This window comes from Colius striatus, chromosome 15 (genome assembly GCF_028858725.1).
Source record: "Colius striatus isolate bColStr4 chromosome 15, bColStr4.1.hap1, whole genome shotgun sequence".
Taxonomy (NCBI): Eukaryota; Metazoa; Chordata; class Aves; order Coliiformes; family Coliidae; genus Colius; species Colius striatus.
In genome coordinates, this window is record NC_084773.1 from 412,780 (window position 1) to 436,002 (window position 23,223).

Below are 23,223 nucleotides of genomic sequence, written 5' to 3' on the forward strand. Positions count from 1 at the left end.
CACTGCAAAATCTGTGGTCCCCTTCAGTTAAAGGTCATTAAACCAGTTCGCCAGTAAGTGGACAGATGGCAAGAGAGCAGTTCCATGTCAAGGGGAGTAGGGAACCACACAAGATATTTTCAGGATGTTGTTTTGGAAATAAAATGTTGAAGACTATGTTAGTCTATACAATTTGTTACACTCATCTGCTCCTGTATGCCACTGCACTTCTCTTTGCTGTGTGTCCATTAGAGAAATGCAAGCTGCCCTACTTGTACACCTTTGTTTGGAGAAAAGCCCCGTCATTCCAAAGAACAGCAGCCCTTCTTGGGCTTTTGAGCTTAACTTCCTGAAATTGGCTGCACTTTCTGCTTTTAGTCAGTCATGTAAAAATCCGTGGTGGAGTGAAATGAAAAAGGAGTTTGTTTATAAAGAAACTGCATTTATTTCTATGTTTATGCTAGAAATAAATCTCTCACATTTCAGCACTGCATTTCAGAAGCTGTAGTGAAGGCACAAAGCCTATTACTTTTTGATTGCTTAAAGGATTGTTTGTAGAGTGGGCTTTTTGTAGTCTTTATGTTCAATTAAATTGCCTGGCAATTAGATGTGAAAGAAGATGCATATAAAATCTGATGTACAAGAGAAGTTAAACAGTAACTGGGAATAGTGAGAACGAAGAGTGTTTCAGGTACAGTGATGAATTTCAATGAGCTGTGGTGTTTTATTCAGAGAGCAGGAGGCCACTGTGCCACTATAGCCTTGGAATGCTTTTCTAGGCCTTGGGGCCTTCAAAACATCTTGCAAACCAGTGGTTCTTTCTACTTAAATCTGTCATGGTCATGCACTTGATACCATGAGCTATGCTATGGGTAATTTCTCAGTGTTAGCAGCATAGGGGCTTTATAATTGCTTCACTGAACAGGGAGTTAGAGGTAGCATCATCCCCATTGTGAGACTGGAGGCCTTTCGGAATCACTCTGGAAGGCAGCGAGGGAAGAAGGCAGGCTGGTTAAGCAGTGCTGTTCTTTTGGAGCAGTCAGAACTCCCTCTCGCTGTAGCAGTCTGTCATTGGGACAGATGACTGCTTTTTGCCCAGATGTTCCATTGTGCTCTGTGGGAAGAAGCCATGATGTCATCTTGTAACTGTGTGTGTTTTGGAGAGAAAAGAATTGCATTTTGAGTAGCAGCTCTTTGCTAAGAAAGCAGAATTCTAAAGCAACTGATTTGGTGTTGATGCTGGGCAGAATGTGTGCATTAGACTTGAATAGAAATTGGGGATTACTTTGTGACCATAATTTCTGTGTATCAGTCTGTCTGGATGTTCACTCGAATCCTTCCCTTTTGCAATCTCGTTGGGTTTGTGCGTGGCTGAGTTCAGCAGGGCCAAGCACACACCAGCTTTTCTCTCGGATGAGGGCTGCAGGAGTGGCTTTGCAGAGCAGAAACACTTAGCTAGTTGTTCAGACAAACTTCCCTATTCAAGACCTCCTGATTGAGAATGTTTCAGAGGGAGGGATACCAGCCAGAATGCAGGTCCTTGGTAGAGAAATCAAGTACAGCATAACACAAAACAACAACCTCCCAAAGTATCAGTGTCCTTAACTCTATTAACAGTTCATGTGGCAGCCCTCATGGCAGCTTCTGAACGCCTGTGAACTGCAAGCTTAGCTTTCTCGTGCCTTACCCTCTGACATCTACTTGTTTGAAACAATTTCAGTTTACATGAGTGAAAAATACAGGGAAAAGATCTTGAACAGCCATGTGGTTGTATATCTGAACAGTTTATGAAGTATTTCCTTCCCTTGCCTCCCATGGTAACTTGACATCTGGAAAGGTGAGCCAGAGAGCGTACTTCTCATTATCCTCTGGTGTCTGCCCTTGTCCTCTGCTGTAAGTGCTTGCAGCATATGTACTGAAAACAGATCACTGATACTACTTAGTTCTTTGTCCTATTTTACCTCCCAGCTACTGTCCTGTTAGCGTACAGCTTCTGCATGTCCAAGGGCAGTAATCAGGAGGGAAATGTAGGGATTCTCTGCAGTTCACAGTAGCTTCTTTCCTTCAGCTCCACCCACAGCACTGAAGCTTTTAATCTGACACTGCACAGGAACATACTGTCTGGTTTCTCTCTTCAGGTAGTTCTTTCCATGTGGATGTTGTATCTGCTTAGGACTTCTACTCTAGTCAAGAGCTGGTATAGTAGAGGGCTGGTGGATTCAGCCATCTGTCTTCAGATTGTGTTTCTCTTTAGTAGTACCTAGATAATGAACTAAAATATGTTTCTACTAATAATTAACCTTTGACCTTCATGTCATCTTTCATTTGTGAGACTCTGTCACTTTGCAGACGTGTCTGTGTATGCCCATGACAGCTCCAAGGGCTGTACTAAGGCATGCTGGCAGTACATGAAGCCCAAGGTTAGGATGCTATTTAATACGCTTTCTTTTCTTTCCGTAAGTGTCACATATTGCATCCTCTAAAGCTAGTGGAACAGGTATTGTAAGGTAAGTGTGGTGTTCTTTTGCTGTTCTGATAACCACTGGGAGTACTGTATCTGAGGGTTTTTTCACTTGTCCAGAAACGGCGTGGCCCTTATCACACGCCTGTCCTTGGCAGGATAAGGATTCTTTGTTCCTTTCAATAAGATGTCCTCAGAGGGTTCTGTAACAGAAGGTGTAGTCACATGCTTAAAATGTCTTGGAACTTTTTTAGTTCAAGTAGTCGTTGTCATATCAGCTGCTTTGCCTTGGCAAAGAACAGAAATCTGCATCTAGCCAAGCAAGATCAACTCACCTCACGTTTGGTGAGAGCAACCTTGTCATCAGGAAAGCTAGAGATGACTGGAGCAGCAGAGAACCTCTTTGATTCTAATTATGCATTACTCCAGCAATACTATTTTCCCCCAAACCTAAATAAGCATCTAAGGAAGGCTTCTAAAAATTCTGCCAGGGGCAACTCAAGAGCACTGGCTGAGGTAGTCATGGCTCAGTGCACAAGACTTCCAGATCAGCATCGCATGCTTCCTGCTTCTAGTTACTGTGGCATTTACAGTCCAAAGAATTTTGCACTGAAGGAATTCCAATGAAATGACCTGCAAGTGGGATTGTAAGGCTTTTCTGTCATGATAGTTTATTGAATGTTTCTTATTATTGTTATGATACTTCACTTCAGAAGTGCTGTCATTATACCTAATTTCGATACCTGAATCTTTTCAAAAGCAGAATGTTGTGAGATTAGTGTCAGTCACGTCTTGATCTGAAAACTGGATTTATTGGTGTTACAGAATCCACTTTTTAAGGGACTTGAGGTTTGCTTTCTCAAATTGCTACCAAAAACATAGCTGACAGAATTTGCTGTCAACTTCTGCAACTAATAAAAGGTAACAAAGGACCTTAACAGTTTGATGAGTCACCACGCAATTGGATTGTACAAAAGTATGTTTTAGTTTCTGTTAGTTTGCTTCTGCAAACAAAGTTATAGTGTGTCTGATGGAGTGATGAAATGAATCCAGAAGGCTTTTAGCAGCTGAACATGGTTGCATTTTGTTCACTTGTATTTGATGCCTTTTTAGAAGCCTAGTGCAGGAGTTTTCTTCCTAACTACTACCAGGGAAAGGTTTTATCTGAGTAAATTTTACTCTGTGTACAGTCAGAATCATGTTTGCATCCAACAAACTTGAATCCCTTTATGGAAGCACAAATAAACACAAAGTATTGTCTATTTTTTTTGGTTTTATGATGTATCTTAAAATTCCACGAGCTGATGCTGAAACTGAGTGTGTGTTTTGTGTTGTATTGCATAACAATCAATCTAGTTGTTTACTAGGATGGTTCAGAGCTAAAGAGGTCAAGAAACACAGGCAGACTGGGTAGTATTACTTGGGCTGTATTTGCAGCTTTGTCTGTCAGCCTACTACATATTCAGTTTTAGAACCTTTAGGTATTGCCAGAAGTGTGTTTCTAGTAAATCTGCAGGTGCCAAAGGTAATCTGTAAGAAAAATTACACCATTTAATTTCTTGCACCTGCTGACAAAGGCATTTGAAAAATACATTTGTCAATTCTTCAAAAATTTCCTTCATCACTTCTCAGAAGGAGCTGCAGTCTTTGACCTTTCATCATCAGAACACAGCAAATCATTTAATAAATGGATTTTAGTATTAGCTGTGTCCAGCGTATAGAGCTGTGATGCAAAAATGGCCAAGCTCGCCAAATGAAATGAATCCAGAAGGCTTTTAGCAGCTGAACATGGTTGCATTTTGTTCACTTGTATTTGAGGCCTTTTTAGAAGCCTAGTGCAGGAGTTTTCTTCCTAACTACTACCAGGGAAAGGTTTTATCTGAGTAAATTTTACTCTGTGTACAGTCAGAATCGTGTTTGCATCCAACTTGTGTATACCCTTCAGTCCCCACCGCTGTGTATGGCTACAAGAGTTGAAAATGGGCTTTATCATCAAATCTAAGACCTACTATATTGGATAATGCTCCTGCTGTGATTGATGCAGTAGCCTTGAGTCCCTGAATGGGCTCGGTTTGCTGTGGCCTGAAGGGTGGTAGCCTGTGGTCCTTTCCTACGTTGTTTCTCACAGTTTTACATCATCAGTATTTGTTTTCCTTTCTAGGATGTTCCCTTAAAGAGCCCAGCCCAGCTGAAGCACAGCTCTGGCATTTCTCTTTCTCTGGTCTGAGAATGGGGCATAGCTGTGTCTGATGGTGTCAGGCCAAGGAAAGGCCCTGAGCCCCCAGGCCTTCCTGCTGAGGGGAGGGACTGTGCCCCAGCCAGTCGGTGTGAGACCTTGAGCTAGTTTTGATGCCTTGGGTGGATAAAATTAAGACCTATTTCAAGTCAAAGCACTATATTGAGGCAGACCTAAGATAAAGACTTGGCTTTTTTGAAGGGTGATTCTGTTTTGTTAATTGATAATGTATACAGAAGAATGGTTTCCTAATCTAATTACCAGAGAAAACTTGTCCTGATGGAGTTGGCTTGGATGTAATTTATCTAATCAGGCCCAAGGTCTGCTTTCAATTTGTGCTATTTTTTTGGATTGTGATTTCTTTTTCCCCGTGAGGTTCTCATGTACCCCTTGTGGGATTGTTTCCAGCAGCACCCCGTTAGAGCTACGTTTCTGAAGTACGGAATTTTCATTACATTTCCTAAAAGACGTATTCAATAAAATTAGATTCAGTTCTATTCCTGGCTCCTCGTGTCAGTAGGACTTCCTAGGCAATTAGACTGTAGCTCAGAGGTTGTATTTAAGCATTACTTCTCAATCTAAATGTTTGGCTACTTGTTAGCCCTGTCATGCCGATGCTACCGTTTACTTCTGCTTCCTAAATGACGTGCAGCTGACTTGCCAAATGCACATCAATGTGACACAGAATCACTGAGTGAACAACCTTCTAGTGGAGATTTAAACAGAGAGTGCTTCAAGTATTGGGCAGCCTGACAGACAAATCCTGCTGAATTATAGTGAAATGTGCTCCAGATATGTGTGGGTTTGTACCTTTTGTGGAAGAGTTGAATCTTGGCAATGAATATCAGCTGTGTTACACCCAGGACTGAGAGTGAGGCTGTGCAAGTCCTGCCTTGCTTCTTACCTGTCTTTACAAAGCAGGGTGAAATCAGACTCTCTTGAAAACACAAGATAGTACTGAAATACAGTACAGGAGGTATTCCAAGACATTATTCTTTGGTGTTTTTAATAATATGTGTAATGCATTTGTTCATTGGACAGAATTAAGTGTAGGGTGGAGAGCTTTGCTGTGTATTTTCAGAGTTGGCATTGTAGGATGCTCAGGCTGTGTAATAAGATTTGTGGGGTTTGTTACTGGTGGTTTTGAATGTGCATATGTGGTGAGGAAAATATTTATAATTAAGAATGTAAGAAATGACTTCTGGTCATCTAGTACATTGTGCTGTCTCCTGCAATCATTGAACAATTACAGTTGGAAAAGACCTTTAAGACCATCGAGTCCAACCACTTACCTCACACTGCTAAGACCAAGGCTAAGCTAAACCATATCCCTCAGCACCTCAGCTATGCATCTTTTCGATATCTCCAGGGCTGGTGACTCCATCACCAACATGGGCAGCCCCTTCCAATGCTTAACAACCCTCTCAGTAAAAAAATTCTTCCTAATGTCTCATCTAAACCTCCCCAGGGGCAACTTGAGGCTGTTTCCTCATGTCCTGTCATTCATTACTGCAGAGATCAACCCTCACCTCACTACAACACCCTTTCAGGTAGTTGCAGAGAGTGATCATGTCTCCTCTCAGCCTTCTGTTCTCTACTTCAATGGTTGGAATCCATTCAGAGGAAGCACAAGCATCTGGCCCCTTCTTTCAGTAGCTTCCTGTCCTATTCACTATAATATACTATTAAAGCTACTCAAGGGCACGTGCCTGCTTGTTCCCTTCAGCATCTTCTCATGTGCCTGCTGTTAAGAGCTTAATTCCTTTTTGAGCTTGGTGATACCCTCTTGCTTTACCTCTTCTTGTGGCATTAAGTTCCAAAGGTTAACTACGTTTGTATCTCCCTCTTAAATCGATCTCCTATTTCCAGTGCACGCTTCCTGACTTGAGGGGTCCTTGGAGGACATTCCTCACCCACCTATTTAATAATCTTTTAAACTTCAGTCATATTCCTCTTCAGTTTTCTTCTCTCCAAAGAGTTCTAGCCATGGTCTTTCTTCATACTGTAGCAACACTCTCCTGGTAATCATGTGTCTGTGAAACTTTTGATGGCAGCGTTCTATTCCCCTTCAGACATGGGGGCAAAACCTGCACACGTTACTTTTAAAACATGGGCACACCTAAGTTTCTGCAGTGACAAGCATCCTTGGTGTGGGGCCTCTCCTGAAGCACATACAAGTTTTATGAGCTGCTCTGGCACACTACAGCATGGGCAGGAGCTCTTCTGAGCACGGTGACTTTCTGTGCTGTAATGCCCTAGAAATAAACAGGTAAACCAAGAGACAAAATGAGGCAATAGCATTTGTACAGTCTAAACCATAGAATGCTTGGTTATAGTTTTCTGTCTAAATGCATAGTGAAAGGGCTATTTCAGCAGAATTTTCCTGCTTGAATTTTGTCAGTGTGTGTTCTAATGGCATTGCACACAAAGGGTAATAGTTTTCCCTCTTCAGGCAGTTGTAAGAGTAAAAGAAAAAAGGCTGTTGAACAGGGATGTGATTTGACTTGAAAGCTGACGGGTGTCTATTAATAGCAGAGAAATGTCAGCCTAAAGGCTGAAGGGGAGGATAGATCATCTGTTGCAGGGCGGTTTCAGTATTGGTTGGGTTTATTTGCTCTTGCAGCATTGGCAAATGACTTAGTTCCTTGAGATGAGCACATAAAGGTTGTGCAGCGTGAGACTTTGGACCTCCCTAGTGCTGTGGCCCCTGGTTTTGTACCCTTCCCACAGCTGTCAGAGATAACTGTTCTTCATTTTTTTCCTCTCAATATATTTGTGTAGGAACTTAATGTCCGTCAGGTGACACTGTCTACTAATAAAGATAAGTATGGAGTCCGGCTGAAGGCAGAACCAGATCATATGGTGCTTGGGAAGCGTTTGAAAGGTGCATTTAAGCTTGTCATGGCTGCAATCAAAGAGCTGAAGAGTGAGCAGCTGGAGAAATTCCAGGAGACGGGTATGTAGTGGTGCAAATCACTAAGTGATGGCAATGTTGGCCAAAAAAAGATCCAAAATCATTTGGCTCACCAGAAAGAAACCAAACAATTGCGCTTGATTTATGTGTGTCAGTCAAGCATTTGCAGGAACAGGTAAATTATCTTTCTGTGGGCTTTGGGAAACTTTTGGGAAAGGCCTTAAGGCCTCTTCCCTGTGAGAATAGGAGAAAAGTTGTTTTATTGTTTTGCTGACAGTAGGCCATGGATACTAATCTCCTGTTCCCAGGTTACTGTTCCCTGTTTAAGTGCTACTCTGAGGCCAAAATGAAGTAGAGGGTAAGCTGCTCTGTAAGACTGTGTCAGATTTGAGGATCTGTGCAATAGTTTGCATTCTAAAAGCATTGCTTCAATTCCAGACTTACAAGTGGGTACATTTCCTAGCTGTATCTGTGTAGTTAACTGCTTAAATGTAAACTTTGATTTAGTTGAGTGTACAGGTGATTTTTTAGCTGAAAGTGATACACACACAGCTGCTGAGGCATCTGCACTGGAGTGAGTTCTGCTGCTGGAGGAGTGCTTGGATGGGAAATCCACGCGTGGAACAGTGCAGTGCCTCACTGCAGTTGAACTCTATTGCAGATCCCCTGCATTCCCTGCATTTCAAGTCTGATACTCGTTTTAAAAGCTTTTGGAATGCAGTTTTTCCTTTTACTCTGATGGTAAGAGATGCCCTTCATCTACCAATTCTGCAGGAACCATTGTTGTGGAAGGCCACGAGCTGCACAGGGAAGACCTTCGCCTCATGTATGCCTTCGACCAGATTGCAGGAGGATCTGCCCAGTATGAGGCACATTCTGATGCTCAGGTGTTTCATTATTTCTTCTTTTTTTTGTGTGTTTTGATTAAGGGAAGGGTTCCTTTAGAGGTAATATGAAAATGATGAACTGAAAGCTGGGGTGGCTTTGCTTTATTCAGGTAGTTCAACAAATTCCAGGAGCATGTTGAAGATATTAGTTTCTCTCTTCAACACGTTGCTTTGTGAGTTAATGCTGGCTTATTTCAAGTTTGTCACCTATTCATCTGACTTCTCTGCATCACCTCAGGTTTTAGTTCTGCTAGATGTTACCCCAGACCAGTCCATGGTGGATGAAGGAGTTGCTCGGGAGGTGATTAATCGCATCCAGAAGCTTCGCAAAAAGGTTGGGAAGCAATGGTTTGGAACAGGACCTTTTCATTTACATCTTTGGGAAATATGCAGCAGAAACTGACCTTTTTAATTAAACAGGAGACCTTATATCATGTATTCCATCTACATTTCTAATTGGACATAAATGATTACAAATCATTAGCTCCATTTTGAATTCCCACATGACTACATAGTCCCAGTTCAGCAGCTCTTGGCCTGCCCTCCTCTTGCCAGGAGGGACTTTCTGGTGTGGTTGGTTCTAGTGTGTCAGGTCAGCTGGACTGGGGGGAGTTGAGGCACATGAGCCTGGGACTGGTAGGAGAAACAAGCTTGTGTCTTGGCAAATGGCGAGAGGCATTTCTGGCACATGATGTACGTTAAAGATTCCACTCTAAATTGTCATCACACACACAAATGATGCTCTCTGACCTTCATGTTAAATGAACCAACGTGACTTCATTCCCTCTGCAATACTAATCCTGAAAGAGCCACACTCCCTTATCTCCACTGTGTGCCAAGAAAGCATGGTCACCCTGGAGGCAGTGACAAGTCTCAAAAGCCTTTCATCTGGAGAGGACATGAAGTAATCTTTAACTTGGTACAAAGAGTGCTAAAGGTTTCAGAACCTGCAAGTTCAAAACAAAAAAACCCTGCAAAGCAAAAATATCCCCTGTCCCTTCATGCACATTGCAAAGGTGGAAGATGGTGCTCTGTGATATGTGTAGAGTGGTTTTCCTACTCGACTGACTTGGTGGCAGTGTGCTAGGATTTGTGTCTTTTTCAGACTTGGACCTGAAGAAATCTTGCCCAGAGCTCTAAACAGATGTGCAGGGAAAACTTTCACAGAATCACAGAATGGTAGGGGTTGGAAGGGACCTATGTTTTGAGGAAAAGATATTTCTATGATTAAAACTGCATGAATCTTCAGTATAAGACTGAAAGGGCTAAACTGGTACCAGAATAGTTACATATAAAATACACATTACAAAAACCTCTTTAGATTCATTTCTATATAAAATCAGGAAGGAATGTGGTCATGAAAAGAAAACTCTCCTGGAAGTTATGTGATTACAGAAGTAAATTTAAATCGAGTAAGATTGTAGTTTATCCTTCCTTAAATGAAGATCACGTTAATCGTTAGGCAAGGTCAAGTACTGTGATGCTATTGTGCTTTTATTCTGTCATTGCCACTCCTGTTACACAGGTGTACACATCCAAACCACACATTCCAGGTCCACTGGACCTGTTACTGGCATTAGGGCCGTTTTGAGGGCTGTAGTTGTTATTTTTAGCAGATGTTAGAAAAGTTCTCTTGATGCTGCTGTTTTTTTCCCTTGAAACCATTTTCTTACTGAAGCAGAATTTTTCTCTCATTTCATAAGCTTACTGTTCAAATTAATTGCCCTTCTCCTCAGTAAGTATGTGAGATGTGACAAAGCTAGTTGGGAAAACTTGAAAGTGTGGTCATCAGCTTCCAGAACAATGCCAGAATGCCTTGGAGATTGGTGGGTGTTACAGAAATGTCACTAATTGAGCAATTGTTCAATAAATAGCTGAGGGTTTAATTTCAGGCTGACAGGACATGTAAATCTTAATTCTCGTGCTTTGAGTGAAGCTTTTTAATACTCAAGTGAAGCTTTTTAATACCCTTGGTGAGCTTTCAGCTCACTATGGGGGCAAGCTGGGACATAAATTTGGAAGGGGGACGTTTTGAGTGCGACACTATTTATTCATTACCTTTTGAAGAACAACTCGCAGTGTTTCAAACATCTTTGTTGCCCTTCTGACACAAGAATTGCTTTATTCTCAGTTTTTTGTGGAAACTTTTTAACAAATGTCTGGTAAGTGTCTTTCTCAGGGAATTTTTTTCTTTAACAAGTAGTCTTCTCTTAGCCTGGATGTGTGAAAGTCATCTGGTTCCCACTGATAGTGTATTTGGTATGTCCTACAGCGAAATCTGGTTCCCACAGATGAGATTACAGTGTACTACAGATCACATCCAGAAGGTGACTACCTGGATACCATTATTAAGGAACACACAGATTTCATTTTTGCAACAATAAAGGCTGCCCTGAAGCCTTACCCGGTGCCTACCTCAAAAGAAGTGCTCATCCAGGAAACGACCCAGGTGAGAGGGACAAAACCTCGACTGCGTGGTTCATTTTGATACCTGCTCTTAACTGAACAAAGTGCTTCAGTAGCAGAACAATTGTATGTCCATATGTGTTGGTGGGATAGAGTGGATATTGGTTCCTAATTATACATTTCCACATTAGTCTTCTTGTTTTAGAGAAGAAAATGTTGGCTTCTGTGTGTGCAGTAGTTCTGAAAATGAAGCTGCTCGGATACCAAAATAAACATCTTGTGTAGCTGTTGGTATTAAGCTGAATACACACAGATATTTGGACTTGGATTAGTGCATTGTTTAGACAGCAAAAATACTGTTGCTCTGATCTTTAAGTTAATATGCTTTTGTATTAGAAGTGTTCTGCTTTGAGGCTAAATTTTGCCTTTTGGCTGAAGACCAGCTTTGGTTATTAATGTTTAAGGATGCTTGGGTTTTTCTCCCCCATCTTACTGGAGTTAGGTCTTGCATAACAATGCAGTTTTGCTGCTTTGTTCATTCTTTCAGCAGCAAATTTCAACTGTTTCATTTGTATTCTTTGATTGTTTCTTCTGACATGTTTTGAGAATACTTTTGCCACGGTTTTCTTCAAACTTACTATCATCAAAAGGTGTTCCCAGCAGAGTAGTGAATGGTCTTCTTCAATCTGAGTGCCATGCTAGAGCAGAGAGACACAACCTTAGTGTGTATCAAACTTAAAATGTGATTTACAGAATGGCTTGGAGATCTGAGAAAGGCTGAAAGGGAAGCTTAGACTTTATCTGTCTTAGTGACAGCACAGGTAAAGATGTTCTGTATGTATTAACTACACTTCTGAAGTTGTACAGATTTGAAACAAAGCTCTGTTTGGCCTTTTTCAGAACTATTAGTTTAATCCAGTGACAAATACAGGGAAGAAAACTACAGAAAAGTGGAAAATATTGAGGCTGAGAAATTGGCGAAGATATTTTGCTGTTTCTTCCAAGTACTTATTAGTTTGGGATACTGCTGAGGGTGTGAAGTCAACATCAAATCTGAATTAGAATGTAATGCTAATGATCAGAAATGATGGGGAGCAGCTTAGCAACCACACCAGTGGCTCCCTCAGCACTTTCGGTGCATCTCGTTGGAACCCAAGGATTTGTGAGTGTCCAGCTAGCCTAAGCAGGTCCCTAACCCAAACCTCCTCAATCAAGAGAGGGTCTTTCTATATGCAGACTTTCTCTCTATTCCCCCAGGGACTGGGCTTGCTGAGGGCTGACCTTCAATAAAGATGAAGCAAAGAAGGCATTCAGTAGCTCTGCCTTCTCTGTATCCTCTGTCACCAGGGCACCAACCTGGTTCAGCAGCAGGCTCACATCCTCCCTGGTCTTCCTTTTGCTGCTGCTGTAGTTGAAGAATCCCTTCTTACTTTCTTTTACATCCCTTGTGTTCTGCAGCAACTAGCTTGTCATGTTATGAGCAGTGAATAAAAATATCTGAACTGAAAAAAGCTCTTCTCTAGAAATCCTGTCAGTGTAGGAGTTTGGCCCTTTGTGGAGCATTGAGCAGAGCTGCAGCTGTGTGCAGTGAATCTGTAGTTATGGTTAATCATCTGTTACAACTGTTCTGCTTTCTGTACTTATGGTTTTGGGCATAAAGACTATGAAGATGTCAATTCAAATGGAATTGTGCATCAACTGTCTTCTGTTGGTAGGGGCTGATAAGCAGCATTGATGTGGAAAGTGCTTCAGTGACCATTGCACATTTTCAGATAGAAAAGCAGGTGCAAGTTAAAAGAATGAAGTGTGTAATTCTGCACAAGTGCAGAAGTCAGTTGGGACAGGATCATTGCACTGTGTTTCTGGAAGTTATTAAAAGGAGCAACAGAGGTTTGCATGATGTTGAATACATGTGAAGACTGGAACCAAAATGAAATGCACTCTGTCTTTTCTGCAGGCATTTTGATTACATTCAGGATGATTATTTCTGTGAAATTGTCCTGGATCAACTTTTGATACAAGGCCTTAATTAGGAACTCCTCACCCAAAGACTTGCCCAGAGAGACAACAAAAACATATCAGCAGTTGCTCAGGAAATAGAATCAGAGAATCAGAATGGTAGGGTTGGAAGGGACCTTTAGAGCTCATCCAGTCCAACCCCCCTGCAGAGGCAGCTCCCACCTAGATCAGGTCACACAGGAACGTGTCCAGGTGGGTCTTGAAGCCCTCCAAGGAAGGAGCCTCCACACCCTCCCTGGGCAGCCTGTGCCAGGGCTCCCTCACTGAAACGCTGAAATAGTCTTATGTTTAAATGGAACTTTTTGTGTTGGAGCTTCATCCCATCACCCCTTGTCCTGTTGCTAGACACCATAGAGAAAAGTGCTGCCCCAACCTCCTGACACCCGTCATTTAGCTACTTGTAAATACTGATGAGATCCCCCCTCAGTCTCCTCTCTAGACTAAATAGTGGAATGGAAAAGCAGATACTTAAAAATTGACCTTTTAGTTTCTAATAGAGTGGATAAACACAGAATGAGATTTGCTGCTCCCTGTGTGTCTTTCAGGGGCTCAGTAGAGAGTGGCACTTCCAAGTTTGTCTCTTCACGTTTTGGGCTGTGACTCTTACCAAAGACTCTCTCTAAATTTACAAAAATCTGGCTTAAATGGCAGCCTAGTAACAGTTGTTCATTTAAGGGATTTCTGGATGGTATTTGTTGAAATAAATGTTTCAGTGAAGAGATCTTTTAAAGTGTGATTCTCATGCAAGTTAGTGTTGGTGCAGGAGCAGTTCCAGCCTGTGCTCAGTTCAGGAAAAGACCCATACTTGGAAAAAGCATAGACTTAAAACTCTGCTTTAAGGCCTCTTACAGTTTCTGTAGTATTGCTGCAGATTCTCAGGTCTCTCATTGGCACAGGCAGACACGTGTTCCATTGCTTGATGGACTGTCTCAAGTTCTAATGATTCACTAATAGCTAATGGAGAGATATTCACAAAGGCTGATGAAGGCAACTACTACCCCTGATTGTTCTCAGTAGCCCTTTGGAGAGAGATGAAGGCTTCTCTAGACAGTGCCTGCGAGCACAGGCCTGTCTTTAGACACTCTGAATTACTTCTGGAAGAGTGTTCTCAAGTAAATTCACTTCTGGGTTATGTTTTGGGAGACCAACACCACTGTCCCATCACTTGAGAAGATTAGACTGTTTATTCCCCTCTGGCTTCCTTAGGTGCTCAAAACTGCTGTGTCTTTAACATGTATTAAAGACCAACTCCTGTTCAAAGAGCTCTGTCTCTGAAGGGAAACGTGGCAAAAGTTGCTGTTTTATTCTATAGTCGTGTTTAGTGTAAGATGCAATCTTAGTGTTTAGAGGAAATATTTTGTTGTGTTTATTTAGTAAAACAGAACTCAATCAAACTCTTCCTCTTTCTTCAGCTGAAGGGATCAGAGCTAGAAATTACCCTCGTCAGCGGTGGCTTGTGTCAGTGTGTTGGTCCAGCCTGTGCCTATGTCAACCTCAAAGTTTGTGTTAATGGGACAGAGCAAGGTAGGAATGTGCACGTGCTGGTTTGGGCTGGTCAGGGGTGGTGTTAAGGTTGTTGGGGCTACTCATTTGTTTGAAAGATGCTACAGATCCCCTTCCAATTGTAGCTTTACATAATTTTTTTAAAGTAAGCCTATTAAAAGCAAAGCCACGTGCTGTCTGTGGTGTCTTCTGGGGTGCACCTCGAGTAAATACTGCGGTGTGCACAGGAATTGTTTCTGTTCTGCAGAAGGGCTTGGAGGTGACTGTGTGGACACATACACACTCAGCATTCATCCACCTCAAGAACTTGTTCTGCTTTCTATGGAGGAGATACTGGCTTTGAAAAACATTCAGTATAAAACCAACTGGAGAATGTGATGACTGTGTCTTGGAGGGCACAAAGATGAGTGCTGTGGTATTTAGAAGTATTGCATGATTGAGTCCTGAATTAAAAGGAGAGAAAACTAAATGCACTCTCTGGAAACTTTTTCCCTATGTGTGTTCACAGTTTCTGTGTGCAAGTGAGTGTGTCTTGTGTGATGTGGTTACAAAGCTGCTTACTGAATGATGATGAACACCATTGTGTATGCCGGTGAACCTCTCAGGGGGTGGAACACAGCCTGCCAGTCTTTAATCAATATAATATTGGATTATGATTCAAGTGACAATAAAAACTTGACTGCTTTAATGAACACAAATATGGCTTCCATACTCTAAGGCTGAAGTACACTGGAGTCCATCTCCCTATTGCCCTTTCTTGCTAAAAGAATTCTGGAAGATGCCAGTTTGAAGTTAGCTTGGAAATTCACTGAAAGTAATTAGAAACAGTCATTAGAAAACCCTTGAAACTTGAATGCTGCTTTCCAACTGCATTTTAATTTCTTAATTTTGGTTTTAGATGGTGTGTTGCTGCTGGAAAATCCAAAAGGAGATAATATCTTGAACTTCGGTGGACTTACAGATGCTGTCGCCAGCATTTTTGGTCTTAAAAATATCAAACTGACAGTTTTTAATGGAAAAACAGGTAAATGGAGTATGACAATGAAAATTGAAAAGTCTTTCTAGCAGTAGCTGGGAGTTATTTGACTGTAGAGTTGTTCAGTGATAATTTTTCTCTGTGTATACAAAATCGACAAGAATGTGTGTAAGGGAATAGTCTGTTTTATAGTACAGAGCTATAATAGTCACATCAAAATATTTCCAAAAGCTGCTGCTAAATGGTGCTCATCTCCTCTTCTGTTTTCTTATTTCCACTGCAGTCCTCATCAGGACAAAATCTGGTTTGTTTCAGAAGTGTTTCCATTGGGCTCAGGCTATATATTGATGGCAGACTGCCATCAGCTTTTGCATGCTGGTTTTTTTGCCCCTAATGCCTCAGTAGGCAGGGTGAGAACTTCAATTGAATGCAAACTGCTCTTTGCAGAGGAAAAAATGTTGTTTTTTCAGCTGAGAAAAAAACTTGAGGATCTCTGCATTTCTTCTGTAGAACAAACAATGGAATATTTCTGCAGCTTGAACGTTGCCCCTGTTGGGCCATGAGGATGTAAAAGGCCCTCTCTGGGTTGGATGTGGGCTTACAGACTGCATCAGTTTGCTCCGTGATGAGGATGACACAAGTGGAACTGAGATGAAAAACACTAGGAAAGGTGTTGCAATTAGTGACTGTGAGACAGACACACCTTCTGTGCCCTGACATCAAGATGCTGTTTTACTGTGACATACTGTGTGCCGTTTCAGTCCCTCTGAGCAATCACGGCGTCGTTATGGTTGGGAAAGACCTTTAAGATTGAGTCCAACCACTCACCTCACACAGCACTAAACTAACCCCTGTCCCTCAGCACCTCATCTATGTGTCTTTTTGATATCTTCAGGGATGGGAATTCCATCATTTCCCTGGGCAGCCCCTTTCAATACTTAACAACCCTCTCAGGGAAAAAGTTCTTCCTGATGTCCCATCTCAACCTCCCCTGGAACAACTGGAGCCCATTTACCCATGTCCTGTCATTCATTACTGCAGAGAAGAGACCAACCCCCACCTCACCACAGCCTCCTGTCAGGGAGTGTCAGAGAGGGCTCCTGTCTCCCCTCAGCCTCCTCTTCTCCAGGCTCAACACCCCATTCCCTCAGCCCCTCCCCAGCCCCTTGTGCTCCAGCCCCTTCCCCAGCTCTGTGCCCGGCTCTGCAGCCCCTCAATGTCCCTGTGGCAGTGAGTGAGGGGCCCAGCACTGACACAGCCCTGGAGCTGCAGCCCCTCAGTGTCCCTGTGGCAGTGAGTGAGGGACCCAGCACTGACACAGCCCTGGAGCTGCAGCCCCTCAGTGTCCCTGTGGCAGTGAGTGAGGGGCCCAGCACTGAGCACAGCCCTGGAGCTGCAGCCCCTCAGTGTCCCTGTGGCAGTGAGTGAGGGGCCCAGCACTGACACAGCCCTGGAGCTGCAGCCCCTCAGTGTCCCTGTGGCAGTGAGTGAGGGGCCCAGCACTGACACAGCCCTGGAGCTGCAGCCCCTCAGTGTCCCTGTGGCAGGGAGTGAGGGGCCCAGCACTGAGCACAGCCCTGGAGCTGCAGCCTCCCCAGGGCCCAGCACAGGGGACAATCACTTTTTTGGCCCTACTGGTCACACTATTTCTGATACCACTGTACTACACTAGTATAGTGTAGAGTACTCTATATTCTATACTAGTGAAGAAGTTGCAATTTAAATATGAGATCAATAACCAAATGCTTTAGTGAGGAAGTCCAGGGAGTAAAGTATTCCTCAGTGGCCATGCTTGATAGGACAGTGTCAGTAAACTCTCAGCATGTTTTTAGTGTTATTTACAGGCACATTCTTTAAGTTCAAACTTTGTTTCCCCACCATTCACAGCAAGTCTAAGAGAAGTCACAAAGAAATGAAAAAACATTGCAAAGCTTGGTAATTGGGCAGCTACGGAAACCTTTATAGTGTGTGTTCATGGATGTTTTCATAATGTGTTTTCATCTAAGGGGAGACACTATAGTTGGCTGTTGTGAAAGCTCTTTGTCTACCTACAGCATCAGTAGGGGGATAGTTTTGCTTTTGCCTGTTATGTCACTGTTACCATCTCTAGTTTTCTTACTTGTCTTTTCCTGAAAGTATTTCCAGAATGGTTTAGGAGGTTTAATGTCTGATGTAATTGATTACCTTGCTGTGATTAAACCTCTCTCCAAGCTGTGCTCAGCTGAACCAAATAGTTCTGTCACACAAAATGGTTATTTCTTGCTTTCAGTTATAGGTGATTTGCAGGAAATTTTGGATCTCTCAGTATCATCCTCAAGTTTCAGCTATACTTGAAAGGAGAGCCACCAAAATGATCAGGGGAATGGAGCATCTTTTATACGAGGAAAGGCTGCAGGAGCTGGGGCTGTTTAGTCTGGAGGAGACTGAGGGGAGATCTTATTAACATTTATAAATATCTAAAGGGTGGGTGTCAGGGGGCTGGGACATCCCTTTTCTGTGTTGTAGCTAGCAACAGGACAAGGGGTGATGGGATGAAGCTGGAACACAAAAAGTTCCACTTAAACATAAGAACAAACTGTTTCAGTGAGGGAGCCCTGGCACAGGCTGCCCAGGGAGGGTGTGGAGGCTCCTTCCTTGGAGCTCTTCAAGACCCACCTGGACACGTTCCTGTGTGACCTGATCTAGGTGACCCTGCTTCTGCAGGGGGGTTGGACTGGATGATCTCTAAAGGTCCCTTCCAACCCCACCATTCTATGATTCTGTGATGAAAGAGTTCTCCTTGAAATCCTTTTCCAAAGAGCAGTCATATGCCTCATAGTAATGTGTTATGTGCTTATGGTACTACTACAATTTGTTACCTTCATGAATATTAAGTAATGACCTGCAAAAGGCCAAGAAGAGTTGAGAAACCCATCTGGTTAAGATTATATATTATGTAATTATATTACATACATATATTTAGATTGTATTGGAATCCTTGTTTGGTTTCTTTTCCTGCCACTAACAGGACAAAGGGATGCAGCATATATCTGTTAATGCTGAATTCCTGAAGGAAAGTGGCAGAGAAAATCTAAACCTTTCCTTTTTCTCAAAGGTTCATTTTCACTGTAACAGCAAAGGTGTCATTTCTTTCCTTTCCACATCACTTTTGCTCTGTAGCTATTGTTTTGGGACTTCCCATCTTGGGGGAATTTTAGTGGCTGATTTTAAACTTGGTGAGTGGTCTGTGCAGAGCAATGAGTGGCTTTGTTGTTCTGGGGTTTTTTTCCCCTGCCCACTTACTAACAATATGGAAATTTACTTGGAGAAATTGGGTTATCAAATTCACTTGTGTTGAAGCTTGGCAGAGATCTCAAGGAAGTATTGATCAGCAGAAGATACAACTCCCTGAGGACTCGGGGTTAAAGATGTGTACGGAGAAAATAGCTTAAAGATGTTAGAGAACTGAACTGCAATTCCTGGTGTTTGCCTTGGAGACAATCCCTGTGCTTTATCTGCCCAGCCTTTGGATGGGTGATGTCAGGTGAGGCCTGACAGCGATCCCAGGTTCTCAGTAGGTGAGATAGGGGGTTGGTATCAGCCCCTCCTGAGAGGGATTGCACAGAAAGATCACACACTCTGGGCACATTGTTGCTGAATCGTTCCCATGCAAATTGTGACCCAGTAAGACATACTTCTGCCTCCTTATTTTCCTCCTTGTGCTTTTAAGGGCTGTTTACTTGCAGTAATTTATTATCTTGTTTTCTAATTGTACTGAAGGTTTGCTTAGGGTTGCATGAGGGCACAGTCAGACAGTTTTGTATTAAGGCAGGCTACAATATGTCATGTCCCTGTTTTTCAGCGCAATGTTGGAATAAGGGGATGAGCATTTCCCCTCCAGCAGCGTATCAATGTGTTTTGAGTAACTGCACAGGCACTGAGCAAGGCTCTGAGACTTGCACTGACCTGCAGAAACCGAGAATGGAATTTGTCTCTTTTGCATTTAAAAGAATTATTCCTTTGAAGGCAACTGACTGGGCTCAAGTCAGGTGGTAGAAACAGTTGTCTGTCACTTTCTTTTTGCTCTAGATAGCAGAAAAGCTGAACGTTTTCTAAGCTTCTTGGGACTGGTTTTTGACTTGTGTTGGCTTTCATGGAAGCAACTCAGACTGAAAAAGGCCTATTTAAAAAGAAAAATTGTTTATGAGAAAAAAATTAAGCTGTAAATAACATAGGGCTGAGAAAGGGAAGATGAGGTGCTAGTCCCCCTAGAAACGTCTTAGCCCATGTCTTGTTTCATCATTTCAAGATGGCCAGTGTTATTTTGGATTCTATTCTTAGCACTTTTTTCTGAAGCAGAATATATAAAGGGTTTTTTATTATTCTTTAATTTTTAAAAGGCACCTTAGGAGAGCTTTACCACTTGAAATCTCAGCTGCAGAGAGAACTAACTTAAAAAGTGTTTTTAATATTGATGAGCACTTGTAATATCACAGAATCACTGAATGGTGGGGTTGGAAGGGACTTTAAGAGATCATCCAGTCCAACTCCCTTGCAGAAGCAGGTCCACCTAGATCAGGTCACACAGGAACGTGTCCAGGTGGGTCTTGAAGCCCTCCAAGGAAGGAGCCTCCACAACCCCTCTGGGCAGCCTGTGCCAGGGCTCCCTCACTCAAACACTGAAAGAGATTTTCATGATGTTTAAATGGAACTTTTTGTGTTGCAGCTTCATCCCATCACCCCTTGTCCTGTTGCTGGCTACTATAGAAAAGAGGGATGTCCCAACCTCCTGACACCCACCCTTTAGATATTTATAAATATTAATAAGATCCCCCCTCAGTCTCCTCCAGACTAAACAGCCCCAAGTCCCACAGCCTTTCCTCAGAAGGAAGATGCTCCAGTGCCCTGATCATCTTGTTGTCCCTGCACTGACCTCTCTCCAGCAGTTCCCTGTCCCTCTTGAGCTGAGGAGCCCAGAACTGGACACAGGACTCCAGATGAGGCCTCAGCAGGGCAGAGCAGAGGGGGAGAAGAACCTCCCTGGCCCTGCTGCCCACACTCTGCTTGATGCCCCCAGGCTGCCATTGGCTTCTTGCCCATGAGGGCATGTTGCTGGCTCATGGTTAGTTTATTATCAACCAGCACTCCCAGGTCTCTCTTTGCAGAGCTGCTCTCAAGTATCTGCTTGTTTTCAGGTATATTGTTAGATAAGAATAAGCACTCCCCTTTTTTGTTCCTGTGTTTTGAGGGCTGCATGCACTGACTCCATGGACAGCTGTGTTCATGAGTTCTTCCTTGTGAAAACCTCAGCAGCCTTGTAACTCAAAATATAACTTGTTCAGTCTACACATGGCCATTTCTGTAGCTCACACCCTGTTGCCCTCCACAGATCTATGCAAATCCCCACAACAGGGTCAGGTCACCCTCCAAGTGTTTCTTGCTGCTCAGGAGCGCTGTGGGCCAGGAGCCGTATGGAAACGGCAAAGCGACACTTCTTGAGGGATACAGTAGGACCCACGTGCTGCTGCCTCCACTTCCTGATGATGGAATCTTGTTCATTCCTCTCCACTTGTTAATCTAGTTATTATCTTGCTTTTGTGTAAGTAAAACCAAAAGCAAAACCCCTCCTGTGCCCTGAGATTGTGCCTGGCACCTGGAACATCCCAAAGAAGCATTTGGGCAGGGGGAAGGTAGCCACCCTCATTGGAAACGCTTTGTGCTTGAAAACTGAATTTGAGAAGTAGCCTTCCTCTTGAGAGAGAGGCAGAAAAGGTGATTTTTAGAGAGGAGCATTTTAGAATCCTAGGTGCAGCCAGAGATCTTCATCATTCCTCAGAGCAGTCTCATCAGCCTGCCACAGCACCATGTGCTTTGTGTTCTGCAGCACCTGGAAAAACGTTGGCAGCTCACAGCTTGTGATAATTTGGCACTTCTTGGGGGTGATGATGGTGTTTTGGGTGTTGGATTTTTGCTTGGATTGGTTTGGGGTCTCTTTTTCTATTGTTTTCTTTTTTGTTTGTAAACATCCTTGGAGAAAGGAGCAAAACCTCTGCCCCCTGCAACAACTGAACCCCGTTCATTTAGCTGAACTGATGCAAAATAACTCTGTAAAGCTTAGGCTCCAAGACACAGGAACAAGGGTGATATGGAAGGAGACCTGTTGCAAATGATGGCAGATGTGACTTTTCTTTACACACAGACAATGCACAGTTCTTAAAAGAAATTAAACTTATGAATTCCTCCTGGATTTGGTCCTTGGACTTCTGTAGCTGAGAAAGCTTCTTAGCAGAGTGATGCTGTTCATCTGTAGCTTTCTTGTTGTGGCTATCTACGTTTGATAGACAGGCTCATGTAGGTAGTGCAGAATGCAGCCTGGCATATTTCATTTGTATCACAGAAACCTCATTAGCTTCTCATCTGAGTGCTTTCAGGGGGCTGCTATTACTTCTAAAATCCTTTGAGACATGGGTCCTATTTTGTTTCTCAACTTCCACCATTTTCTAGATATGCCTGGCTGGAATCAGCTGCTGAATCATCAGCTGCTGTTGTCATGAACCACAAATATTAATTATTTGTGAGGGCATTATGCATGAGCTCACCAGCCACTGAGTGTAAATGTATTGTCATCTGGAGTTTAACGAGGGAAACAGTTGCACAGTAACACCTCTCCAGCGCTGCCTCAGCTGGGGAGGTCAGGGCACAGGCAAAGACCATGGGTCTTAATTGAATGAGTTAGAAATGCTTGGCTTAAGTGAATAATTTCTGACATGTTTTAAGTGAGTTATTTTTCTTGCATAAGTAATCACCTTGTGTATGGATGTGCATGCAAAGTGGTAGGTAGGAGCTCGTTCCCACAGCAAAGTACTCTGTGTTGGTAAGAACAAAAGATTTCTGCACCAGTTCCATTATCCAACATGAGGAAGGAATTGCAAAGAGGGAAATGCTTCCACAGTGGGATCAGGAGTTAGAGAGAGCCCTTGGCTGCTCATGGAGTGAGGCCTGGGCTCAGCTCCCCACTCATGGCCTGACCGCTCCTCTTTTCCTTTCCAGAAGTGCTAAACAAAACTGACTTGCTCAGTCTCAGTGGAAACACTCTGCATGTGACCACAGGGTCAGCACCTGCTCCAGTCAACTCTCCCAATGCTCTGCTCTGCCAATATATCAACTTGCAGCTCCTGAATGCAAAGCCACAAGGTACGTGGGATGCTGACCTCTCCTTGTTCTGAACCTGAGCTTTGGGTGGTAGGGGTGTGGGACACCCCTGCTTGCTGATGAAGAGAAGTTCATGTGTTTTCACTGGTACATGGTGATTCTTTTTCCCAAATGTTTCCTTTCTAATAAACTCAATGTTTGTACTTAAGCTTTTCTCCCTCTTTGCACAAAGAAGAAAGAGAGCTGGTTTGAGATGAGGGACAGCGTGCATTTAAACCTGAGCCCTTTGCATTGTTGTCCTGCTGCTGAGCATCATCTCACCTGTGCACCTGATTTTAAAAGACTGAGTCTAAAACTGACCAAAAATGAAGGAGGAGACAGCTCTTTCCAAAGACATTGCCAACAGCTTGTGAAATGTTTCTTAGTGCTATTTAAAAGCCAAAAGAATTGTGTTATTAACCTCATCTAGAGTATAGAGACATGTAATGCTGTTTTACAGCTGCTAATCTTGTAACCTCTACTCAAACCTCATGTTGGAGTGGCTGTGTTGTTAGTAACTTGTTTTTAATCTCTGCCCTGGGATGAGTCCTTTCTGGACTGTCCATGTGGAATCTTATTGACACTACTGGGAACCTACTTGGGCCAGAAATGTGGTTTTGGCTGGGGATGTGGTCATCAGAAGGTGCTTTGTGAGCCTCTGTGGTTCTCAAT

At 43.0% G+C, this 23,223-nt stretch overlaps 1 protein-coding gene across 6 annotated transcripts in view; it reads left to right on the top strand.

Moving 5' to 3' along the window:
• The window catches only part of IARS1 (isoleucyl-tRNA synthetase 1), a 113,545-nt gene that overhangs the window by 84,675 nt on the left and 5,647 nt on the right, over positions 1–23,223 (top strand). For 4 of the 6 annotated variants that reach the window (XM_062008105.1, XM_062008104.1, XM_062008107.1 and 1 more), the window contains 7 exons: positions 7,458–7,632; positions 8,365–8,472; positions 8,711–8,811; positions 10,750–10,926; positions 14,315–14,426; positions 15,304–15,429; positions 22,411–22,554. In XM_062008105.1, coding sequence (XP_061864089.1) covers positions 7,458–7,632; positions 8,365–8,472; positions 8,711–8,811; positions 10,750–10,926; positions 14,315–14,426; positions 15,304–15,429; positions 22,411–22,554 — 943 coding nt within the window. Of the gene's footprint in view, positions 1–7,457; positions 7,633–8,364; positions 8,473–8,710; positions 8,812–10,749; positions 10,927–14,314; positions 14,427–15,303; positions 15,430–20,234; positions 20,281–22,410; positions 22,555–23,223 lie in introns of those variants that run through there. The other 2 variants (XM_062008108.1, XR_009819782.1) reach the window with 2 other exon arrangements.